Below are 12216 nucleotides of genomic sequence, written 5' to 3'. Positions count from 1 at the left end.
ACACTAATTCCGATTCCCATAGGGTCCCATTATAAAACTGACAACTTTCACAGTATTTTTATTGCCTTTCCGACGTATCAATTTTTCCGAACCTGGTATCATTTTAAAGATGGATCTGTCATCTTCCAATAATTGCAATCAAAAACATACCGTCTCGCAACTTCTAAGAAAGTAAATCGCTGTCGAATGAACCCACCGTAGAAAAACGCGTTTCGGAATCCTAATTTCGACAAAAGCCCCACACAATAGAAAACACACCCTCAAAAGTTCATCTTTTAAGTTAGCTTCCAATCCAAGGCATCAAAGTACTCCAGACACATACAGGATATTACAAATAACCACAAAAGACATGTCTCACATTGTTAAATGGCTTATATTCAAGAAGAGAAAAGGAACTCTTTAGAAATAGGCACTACTTTCGAATGGACCACGGAGGGATACACAATGATTTAGTGTAATGTAACCAAAATGGCGGGGTCCATGGAACTCGCGAAAATTTTAGAACCAACTGAATTACAAAGTTTGTCAGACGAAATAAGGCATAAATTAAATACTTCATTTGAGAAAACAAATGCATATATTGATGAAATCCGCGCAAGTTACGAAAAACTGCGGGTGAACTCTGGTAAATTCATACTTTGTGTTAGCAAAATTTCCGGCGTTTTTAATTTTATGCGTTTCTCTTTTTTTGATGTTCTACTTTCGTTTATGTTAAAACTTAAATAATGTACATTATAGGTTCGTGACAATCCGTGACAACTTTTCCTCCTGTTGATTAATACCCAATGTTTAGATATGATAAATAAATAGTTTTGCAAATTTGAAAAGGTACATTTGTTTGTCAAACAGATTGTAGATTTGTATGTTGTAAAGTGAGTTGAACCGGTTTCGACAACCCCAAAAGGTAAAGAAATAGATGATTACCATGCCCGTTAATTTTACATACATACTTAAAGCGGGTATATACGATTTTGTAAAATATTTATGAATGCATATAAATTGTGTAAAAAACTTATATATATATTTCAATATAAATTAAAATAAAAGTTAAGAAGAACATGTGTCGAAAAATGCGAAATAAGCCAGATATTTAATTCTGAAATTGAAAACGGCTGTACAGCCGAATTCGCCAGCATGTATACCATACATGTACAATGTGCATCAAAACTTACGAGGGGTGTTCCAGAAGTTTGTGGATTTTCGCTATAACTTTCATTTGGTAACATAAATGGACAAACAAATAGCATGTTAAGAATATTTCGTCCTTTCCAAATATACTCTCCAAATATCATGGAAATACATAAAACAATAAATATATATCAGAGATTTAAACATGTGCACAATGCGCACACCGACGCACGTGTAACGTTCCTGTTCAACGTCAATAACGTTATGAAGTTAACAACTGTCAAATCTTTTCCACATAATCACCTCCAACGCGAATGCACTTTATGTGTCGGGAAATCCACTTGTCAAAAGTGTCTCTATACCAGTCAGCGTCAAAAGACGACACGATTCGCTTTGCTGCAACTGTAAGTTCCTGTTTACTTGCAAAGCGAATATCACGTAACTGTGATTTAACTTCCGGGAAGACGCGGAAGTCCATAGGCTGTAAGGAGGACTTAGGCGCTGTAACGAGAAATTTGCCGTAAATTCTGTTTATCAACGACATTTAAACCAAATTTAAATTCGCCTAGCGCTCATACTTATAATAAAATACACGTGTGCGCCGCATGTTGTTACTGAGGTCTCTATGGCAACGCGTTTCAAACGCGCTTTATGGAATTCATGCATGTTTAGCTTATATATAAAGTCAGTGATAATTGGTTTGTATAATATGTAAATTTCATTGACTTTTACCAGCAAACTAATAAGTTATAGCGAAAATCCACGAACTTCTGGAACACCCCTCGTAGTTTAACGGTTTATAATACAAAGACGAATGCTTCGGTTATTGTAGGAAAATATGTACATCACTATCGACTCGGGGCGCTAATTTGTCTTTGCTGCATTTTATGAAATTCGGCTTTAATGTATAATTTTTCTTGCCTATTTTGTGTTATTGTAACATATTTTATCAATATATTACAATTAAACACGTATAAAAAATCGTATATACCTGCTTTAAATGCCACTTCACTAAGAAAAGTTGTAGAGATGTTTTTAAAGCATGTAACAAATCACAGGCACTCTGCATTAGCTTCTACCCCCACCTCTGGCTGCTGCTAAATTGATTTACGGGATTTTTTTAATAAAAATAGGGTCGGGGGGTCGAAAAAAAATAAAAGAAAAAATTCACAAAGTTGACAAAAAAAATAAAATTAAAAGTTTAAACTTGTCAATTTTATTTTAAATTTATAAACCAACTTTTTACGTTACTTTTTAACTATATATCTTATTTATGAAAACAGTTAGTCACTAGAAGCAATAGAAATAGTGTTATTAATGCATTTTTCAAGAACATTTCTTTTTAATCTTAATTCTTGTGCAATGTCTTCATTGTCTGCTATTGAATAAAAAATTGTACATTAAAACATTATTAAAAGAAATCACTCAGTGTTTGTTTTTTATCAAATAAAGTGTAATCTAGCACTTTTTTGTTTTATTGCTTAATGTCCTGCTTAATAAACCTTTCTTGAGTAGAAATCTACGTTGAATACTAGTAACATTCATGAAAAAAAGAGTCCAACACAAGACAACTTTAAACTGTCAAACTGAGAAGAACCTAAAATGTCATTTACATAAACGCAACAGTAGAACACTATAATTCTGTATGTTTTTGACTAGACTGTTATAATCCGAGGAACGCTTAACAGTATAACACCATATTAGTGTTTTTCCCAGGAGGGCAAAGGGGCATGGTGTATTACTTTCAAAAAGGGCATTTTAACGCGCAGTTTATGCAAAAATGGACAAAAAACGTTCCCTGGATACCTAGTTTTGAGAGAAACATTTAATCACATTAGAGGCAGTTGTGGGAAAAACATAAAAATATAAACTAGCACATTTAATTGTAATTGATGTATTTAACTAACTTTAAGTTTTAACTTTATTTAATATTAATATATTTATCTTGCTTTGTCTTCCATTAAAGTTCCATGCTGTTTCAGTAAACTGTAGAGCATGACAAACATAATAAAGCAATATATGCATATGAATCTGATTATAAACAGATTCACTAACATATAAATGAAACCATGTTTGCCTTATCCATTTTTTTAACGATAATCCTGTCGGATGTTTTAACTTTGCGAGCAAACGTAATGCAAAAATTCGTTTCCGTTACATATATCCACTGAGTAGATTACTAATAAATATGTTGTCGGCATCGAAAACGTTTTTAGCATCGTTTGTTATCACATGTTTTAATTTCCATTTCAGTAATCCCTTCTAAATGTATGATCTCCATCGTTTATTTGATTGTTATTTGCCATTTTTGCAGAGAGTCACAATTTATTTTCTGTATTGTCCGCCATCTTGTTAAAATGATGTAATCGACAGGTGCCTATCTCTACATAAAACTGTATAATATGTCCATACTATTTTCTTAATGTTTGACTTGACCATGTAATTTGCGACAATTTCTATTTTGAAATAATGCCGCGGACGCTGTTCATTATTATTGTTGTCAACCCAAACTTTCGAGCACGCCATTTTGCATGCCCAAACAAAGCTTTTACATAAACATAAATACAATTGGTTTATTCTATTTGAAACAGCCAATGAAATTTGCCGATAGTAAAAATATGGATCCGATAAAACGCTTGCGAATATAAATTTTGATTTTTGTCCTTGACAGTTTTATTTTTTCACGCGGGACTTAAACACAGTCGGCGGAATTTATGAAAATAAAATTGCCGATACTTTTATTTTTATTTCATTTTGACATAAAATACGGTCGGCGCTCCCGTAAATCAATTTATTAAAAAATGTTGGCCTAAATAACAGTATACCAATTGTTTATAAGTGCATGTTAAAACTGCTTTCCAAAATTTATATTATACAGTGCTAGGGAATTAAATTGCTGTATAATAAACTCAATAAACCAATTATTGAGTTTATTGGAAAAAATCAGCATATTTTTGGGGAAAATTTGGTCAGATTTTGGGGATTTTTTTTTACTTTTTATACGCCCGTATAAAATACGGGACGTATTATGTGAAACCCCTTGGCGGCGGGCGGGCGGGCGGCGGGCGGGCGGCGGGCGGCGGGCGGAAGGCATCACTTTGTCCGGACTCTAATTCAAATTGTATTCATCCGATCTTCACCAAACTTGGTCAGCAGTTGCATCTAGTTGATATCTAGGCCAAGTTCGAATATGGGTCATGCCGGGTCAAAAACTAGGTCATAGGGTCAATAAGTGCATTTTCAAAGGGGCCACTTTGTCCGGACTCTATTTCAAATTGTATTCATCCGATCTTCACCAAACTTGGTCAGCAGTTGCATCTAGTTGATATATAGGCCAAGTTCGAATATGGGTCATGCCGGGTCAAAAACTAGGTCATAGGGTCAATTAGTGCATTTTCAACGGCGCCACTTTGTCCGGACTCTAATTCAAATTGTATTCATCCGATCTTCACCAAACTTGGTCAGCAGTTGCATCTAGTTGATATCTAGGCCAAGTTCGAATATGGGTCATGCCGGGTCAAAAACTAGGTCATAGGGTCAATAAGTGCATTTTCAAAGGGGCCACTTTGTCCGGACTCTATTTCAAATTGTATTCATCCGATCTTCACCAAACTTGGTCAGCAGTTGCATCTAGTTGATATATAGGCCAAGTTCGAATATGGGTCATGCCGGGTCAAAAACTAGGTCATAGGGTCAATTAGTGCATTTTCAACGGCGCCACTTTGTCCGGACTCTAATTCAAATTGTATTCATCCGATCTTCACCAAACTTGGTCAGTAGTTGCATCTAGTTGATATCTAGGTCAAGTCCGAATATGGGTCATGCTGGGTTAAAAACTAGGTCACTGGGTCACTTAGTGCATTTCAAGGATTTAGCATGGTGTCCGCTCTCTAATTGAAGTATTTTTCATCCGATCTTCACCGAATTCGGTCAGAAGTTGTGTCTAAATGATATCTAGGTCAAGAACAAATATGTGTCTTGGCGGGTCAAAAAATAGGTCACAAGGTCACTTAATGAATTTCAAGCGTTTAGCATGGTGTCCGCTCTCTACTTGAAGTAGTTTTCATCTGATCTTCACTGAATTTGGTCAGAAGTTGAGTCTAAATGATATCTAGGTCAAGAACAAATATGGGTCTTGCTGGGTCAAAAACTAGGTCACTTAATGCATTTCAAGCATTTAGCATGGTGTCCGCTCTCTAATTGAAGTAGTTTTCATCCTGTCTTTACCAAATTTGGTCAGAAGTTGTGTCTAATTGATATCTAGGTCAAGTTCAAATATGTGCTGCTTAATTTTCAAAAATATATCATTTTGCCACTCAAATGGTAAAGCTATCAAGTTGTCCAAAACCTTCAAACGGGCGTATCTTGTGACAGTTTGGCACTCTTGTTGCCATTAGGAAACAGCCTTTTTAACTTTTTGCAATTGGGAAACAGCCTGTAAGAGGCTGTGAGTTTGGGCAAAAAATATCACTGACACCAGCCAATTTTTGAAGCTCACTACTCCATCCTATCAGATTTGCAAAACCTTGGTATCAAACAACGCAGAAGACTTTGCACTAAATCAAGGCCTGTTATGACAAGTCTTACATTAAGCTGTCATCAAAAAGCAATCTTGCACAAACAGTTACTAGAATCTATCTGGCTACTGCGAAAATACATTCCAAACGTGCATAATTCTCAGGCTACCTGAAAAGGCCGGATCGCCGGTCTTGTCCGGCAAAATTCTTTACGGTCCGGCGAAGTTTCTAATATCGCCCGTCCTTGTGACAGGCCAACAAAATTATGACTTAATACCGAAAAGTGTAATACTTGCCAAAAGAACGAAAACACCCCATTAGAATCACTCTTTTTGTGAATTTTGAGCCTTTTTGTCATTAAGAACACTAATGCGTCACTAGTTCTTAAGAGTGCTCTCCCTTTGTTGTTTTTTTAGAAGAAACGAAACTCTTACTTGTTTTGTTCGTTTTTTTTTACATTTTATTAAAAAATAAGCGGCATATAAAACATTTGATTAAGCTACTATAAATCCATAAACAAACTTACATACTTTGGTGTTACGTAATTTAAAAATCATAGCATCACCCTGGAATAATCATGACCTACTTTCCAATGAACACCGAACTCATACAAATAATCGCAATTATAATCATTGATAACCATCAAATAAATTTAAACTTCTAAAAATTGAAAAAAACACATCAATGTTCCAGCATTTCTTGAGTTTTTTAGCTCACCTGAGCGATAGCTCAGGGTGAGCTATTGTGATCACTCAGCGTCCGTCGTCTGTCCGTCCGTCTGTCTGTAAACAATTTGTAAACATCTTCTTCTACTAAACCATTGAGCCAATTTCAACTAAATTTTATGTGGAGCATCCCTAGGTCATGGGACAAAAAAATTGTTAAAAAAAATTTGATCACATGACCAAGATGGCCGCCATGACCATATATGGTAAAAACCTTAAAAAATCTTCTTGTCAGAAACCGCTCATCAGATTTTCAAAAAATTTCACAGGGATGACCTTTGAAGGCTCCCCTGCAAAAGTTGTTCAAAGAAATTTGATTCGTCAAAAAACATGGCCGCAGGAGCTCGTTGAACTTTGCATGTTTATTCGTTTTTGCCTATTTTGTGAAAACTTTCAAAAATCTTCCACATTTTTTGTCCGATCCTTTCCAAACTTGCACCATGGCTTTATATCAATGAGGACACGAACCCTATAAAAAATTAGCATTATTGGTCAATGAAGTACAGAATTATCTCCCCTTGAATTGAGAAAATGGTGTTTATGCAATAAAGTCCAAATTTTTCATCCAATTCTTTCCAAACTTGTTTATATATCAGATTAAAGAGAATAAAATTTTCTTTATTATGGTTTTTCTTTCATGAAAATCCATAAAGGATAAGTGTTATTAATCGTTGCTTAATTAATGAACAATGCGAATTATCGGTATTGATTTTTTTCCTGACATGCCGTCCCAGATATTAACCGCTTTCAGCTGTAGACTGTGCATCAATACATCGCCGTGTTATTGACCTGAAAAATTCATACGCAGTCGGCATTAACACCGGTCATCGAGACAAATGACTGATGTGAAAACAAATCGTACATCGTAGAGGATTAAATAAACAATTACATCTGATTAAAGATTGCTGCCGATTTAAATCAATTTGAGTACTTTTTGCGTATATTTGATGCCAAATGGGAAGCTGTGTTTAGACTTAAGTTGAGAAAAATGGCAACGAGATACTTGCCCGTTGGTAGCTAAAGAAACTTCAGCGTACAGTTTATAATGGGTGGCCATTCCCTGCTGTAGTCTACGGGCGGGTAGTGAACTGGTTGAGAAAAGTGGAAGCTTGTGGAAAAGCGGTTTGAGAAGTTTGTAAGAAAACCCTGAATTATCAGTCTTGTGGGAAGAAGGCATTGCGTCTCCACGCAGAGGGCCCTTATCACATAAAGAATATAAGAACCATCAAGACCAACCAGGTAGGGTTTTTAACCAGGTTTTCCGAAGGAAAAAACTGGTTATTAGATTGGCGAATGCGGGCGGGCTGGCGGGCTGGCTGGCTGGCGGGCTGGCTGGCTGGCTGGCGGGCTGGCGGGCTGGCGGAATAAGCTTGTCCGGGCCATAACTATGTCGTTCCTTATCAGATTTTAAAATCATTTGGCACATTTGTTCACCATCATTGGACGGTGTGTCGCGCGAAATAATTACGTCGATATCTCCAAGGTCAAGGTCACACTTTGAGTTCAAAGGTCAAAAATGGCCATAAATGAGCTTGTCCGAGCCATAACTATGTCGTTCATCGTCAGATTTTAAAATCATTTGGCACATTTGTTCACCATCATTGGACGGTGTGTCGCGCAAAATAATTACGTCGATATCTCCAAGGTCAAGGTCACACTTTGAGTTCAAAGGTCAAAAATGGCCATAAATGAGCTTGTCCTGGCCATAACTATGTCATTCATTGTGAGATTTTAAAATCATTTGGCACATTTGTTCACCATCATGGGACGGTGTGTCCCACGAAAGAATCACGTCAATATCTCCAATGTCAAGGTCGCCACGACTAAAAATAGATTTAAAAAAAAAAAAAAAATTACAAAGGGGGTTAATTTTTTTTGGTCATTTCAAAAGTTCAGTTTGAGTTTTCTCCCTTTATCAGATTTTTTTTTCACAATGAAAACCTGGTTTTGTGACAATTTTGTCCCTTGTTATTTTTTTAAACTAACAACCCGAATTTGGTCGTATTTTCTGTTGCTAAAGTTTACTGTTTAGGTTGTTTTGCATCAAAAATCGGCAAGATAGATCTAGCAAATTTGCCAATTTTTTTTATTAATAACGTATGATTCATTGATTGTGAGCTTTTAAAACATTTTGACCTTTGAATAAAGCATAAATCAGGAAAAGAATTTTAACAGTAATTGAAAATACGATCAAATAGTTGTTAATACGCCATTTTTGCTGACTGGGACAGGTCTTTTTTAGTTAAATAAAATGTTTTATTGTCCCCAACATATGAGCCCAGCAGCAAGAAATGTTGTTTTTTTTTACTTTTTGTAAAACAAATATGGGCAACCTACCGTAATCCAAATTCGCCGACACCTTAGTTCGACGATGTTCTATTTTTATCGATTAAATGGATGATTATTGTCTTGGAATCATTTCAAAGTAATACAGCTGAGTTTAAAATTATTATTTTGTGCTATTAAACATTCATTATTTCTTAAATTATTTGCTAAATATTGCTTCATGTAACCGTTACATCGTCAAATTTGGGTCACACCAGGATACAATTATTTAGCATTCAAACAACGATTGGGATAAAAACTAGGGGAACCCATGCTGAAATTTTCAATTTTAACTGTTTAGCAGAAGCCACCATACCCAATTTTCTTAGGTGTATGTGGAGGCTTCTGGCAGCATGATTCTGTGAATATAAATGGTGACATTTGATTCTGCATTAATTAAACATGTATTATTGACTTTTTTAAAGTATGTGTGAAAAATATAATTTGTAACCACTGTTACAGGTTTATCTGGTTCTTCAAAAGCAACACCTGCAGTCGAGTCCATGCCAGACAGAGGGTGCATGTGAATGAATTGCCTTTTGACTAACTTTGTGTTCTTTATCAAATACATGAAGATTTTTAAATATATGTGTATGTTGTTTTTTTAAGAAAATAGAATCACCAGAACAGGTACAGGCACCCTTTAAATGTGTCGAATCCAGGAGCTTTTGGGGGCCTCTGGCCCCCTTGCCCCCTGGACCCACCGAGGGACCTGTGGCCCCCTGGCCCCCAGCTTTAAGTTCAGGATTTTCAAAATATCCAACTTTGACCCCTACAAATGCTTTGCTAAAACTTTGGCTACAGTTTCTAAAATTTGGCTACACAAAATTCCATTTGGCTAAAATGTTGGCCACAGAAATTTTTGGGCAAGAGGAGCACTGTTTGGATTGTATTTGGGTCATCTGGGGTCAGCAACTAGGCACTAGGTCAAATAATAGAAAAACCTTGTGTAGACTATAGAGGGTACAGTTTTCATCAGATTTTATTGAAATATAGTCAGAATGTTTGTCTTGTTAAAATCTGGATTGGGATTGACTTTGGGTCATCTAGGGTCAAAAACTAGGTCAGATTAAAAAAAACAACTTTTGTAGACAGTAGAGGTCACAGTTTTCATTAAATCTTTATGAAATTTGGCCAGAATATTAATCTTGATGAAATCTGGGTTGGGATTGTATTAGGGTCATCTGGGGTCAAAAACTAGGTCAAATCATAGAAAAACTTTGTGAAGACAATAGAGGTCATAGTTTTCATATGATCTTAATGAAATATGGTCAGAATGTTTATCTTGATAATATCTGATTTTGGATCGTATATGGGTCATCTGGGGTCAAAAATTAGGTCACCGGGCAAATTCTAGTAAAACCTTGTGTAGATGAAAGAGGTCACAGTTTTCATCACGTCTTAATGAAATTTTGTCAGAATGTATTAATTAATGAAATTTGGCTTGGGATTGTATATGGGTCTAATAAAATTTAAGTTCATGAAGCAAGGTTAGTCAGGTGAGCGATTCAGGGCCATCATGGCCCTCTTGTTTTGTTAAAGTCACAATACTATGAGGAGGTTCCATACTAAGATAATAAAGCTCATTGGGTCATTGTCGACCTGAAATGGCCCACAAGTCACCCGGGGTGACTAGAAGCCGATTCACGTCACCCTGGGGTGACTTCAAGCCGATGCTAGAACATGCAAGTGTTTTGTTTTCCTTTATCGAGTGTACTTATACACAGGCTGCACATTGAAATAACTATGAGTTAAACTTTACTTGATTCTTCAGTTATAACTTGCCCTGTTCGTTCAGGTGAATTTTTGTTCGGACAGGCTAACTTTTCCATCAGCCTGTTAAGTTGACAGGTACTTTTTGGGACTTTTCAGGAAGCCTGAATTCTGCTTTGACAGTCTTTCACTTTGTAATTACACATCACATGCAATTTAGAATTAAACAAAGTTAACACTTTCTAGCATACCTTTTTATGTATATAACAACAAATTTAGACTTACTTTTATTATGCTCCCCCAAAATTTATTTTGGCGGGAGCATATAGTCGCCGCTTCATCTGTCCGTGTGTCCGTCCGTGCACAATTTTTGTCCGGGCTATTTCTCAGCAACTAATGACCGGAATTCAATGAAACTTTATGGGAAGCTTCACTACCAAGAGGAGATGTGCATATTATCAGCGGGTCGGATGATTTTTCACAGAGTTATGGCCCTTTGAAATTTTCTATAAAAAATTCTTGTCCCCCCAACTACTGTGCCCTCAAGACGTTTCCATTTATTTGAATATATAGTGCAAGATTGTGACAAAAAAAAACTTTGGGAAGCATCACCCGTCTCCGACGGTTTCTTGTTTGTTTTGTTATTGTGTATAAAAAATGCCAATTTTGAAGGAATTTTGGAGGGGGAAGAAGCTGGGGAGAGTGTTTTACAGCTGGGGGGGGGGGGGGGGGAGAGGTTGCATCTTATGCAGAGTGCCTGTGGTTAAACATTCCATATTTTGATAAAACTTACCCATCTTAATAGGTTTTCCATTTCTGCTCAATGTTAATACATAAATATTTTAACAATAAACACTTCCTTTTTGGATGCATCAACAACTTAAACCAACACACTAATGCATTTTTAACACATTTTGCATAAAATCTTTATTCAAACATTTAATAGAAAACAACCTCTCATGCTATTGTTAACACAAAATCATGTGTCATTTCAATGTGTTACATGGTGATTATTGCCATTCAACCTTACAGACTCTGCAAAAAAAATTTAAGTGTCAGATGCATTACCTGATTATGTTAAAATATTTTCATATGTTTGGTCAATCTGTCAGACAACACTGACTTTTTAAATTTTCATGTCAGAGATTCTTTCTGGCATAGCTCCCAATATTTATCAAGCATTGCAATTGTCAGATTTCTCTCACTATCCAGTTTTTTATGCTCCCAGTAGGGTGGCATATAGGAGTTGAACTGTCTGTCAGTCAGTCAGTTGATCATTTTGAGTGGTGAAAGGTGAAGGTCAAGGTCATCCTTTAAGGTCAAATGTCAAATATATGGCGTCTGTCCGTCTGTCTGAAAACTTTTACATTGGCCATAACTGTTTCAATATTGAAGATAGCAACTTGATATTTGGCATGCATGTGCATCTCATGGAGCTGCACATTTTGAGTGGTGATTGGTGAAGGTGAAGGTCATCCTTCAAGGTAAAATTTTGCAATATTGAAGATAGAAACTCTATATTTGGCATTCATGCATATCTCATGGAGCTGCACATTTTGAGTGGTGAAAGGTCAAGGTCATCCTTGAAGGTCAACGGTCAAGGTCACATTTTGCAATATTGAAGATAGCAACTCGATATTTGGCATGCATGCGTATCTCATGGAGCTGCTCATTTTGAAAGGTGAAAGGTCAAGATCATCCTTCAAGGTCAAAAGTCAAATATATGGCATATGTCCGTCCGTCCGAAAACTTTTAACATTCGCCATCACTTTTTTATGCCCCGGAAGGATCGCATATAGTTTTTGAAC

At 36.2% G+C, this 12216-nt stretch overlaps 1 protein-coding gene and 2 long non-coding RNA genes across 3 annotated transcripts in view; all 3 read left to right on the top strand.

Annotated features, from left to right (window-relative positions):
* Window positions 1-438: 438 nt before the first annotated feature.
* LOC127861476 (nucleoprotein TPR-like) overlaps window positions 439-12216 on the top strand; it is a 139975-nt gene continuing 128197 nt past the window's right edge. The window contains exon 1 of the mRNA XM_052399975.1: window positions 439-625. Within this exon, the coding sequence (XP_052255935.1) occupies window positions 469-625 (157 nt within the window). The 5' untranslated portion in view covers window positions 439-468. The remainder of the gene's footprint in view (window positions 626-12216) is intronic.
* LOC127861508 (uncharacterized) lies at window positions 4201-5413 on the top strand. The gene is made up of 2 exons (XR_008040244.1): window positions 4201-4344; window positions 4501-5413. It is a non-coding gene; the product is annotated as an uncharacterized LOC127861508 (long non-coding RNA).
* On the top strand, window positions 7615-8265 carry LOC127861511 (uncharacterized). The gene is made up of 2 exons (XR_008040247.1): window positions 7615-7879; window positions 8042-8265. It is a non-coding gene; the product is annotated as an uncharacterized LOC127861511 (long non-coding RNA).

Source organism: Dreissena polymorpha, chromosome 16 (genome assembly GCF_020536995.1).
Source record: "Dreissena polymorpha isolate Duluth1 chromosome 16, UMN_Dpol_1.0, whole genome shotgun sequence".
NCBI lineage: Eukaryota > Metazoa > Mollusca > Bivalvia > Myida > Dreissenidae > Dreissena > Dreissena polymorpha.
Note: the sequence above shows the minus strand (reverse complement) of the source record. Positions and strands in the feature narration are given on the sequence as shown.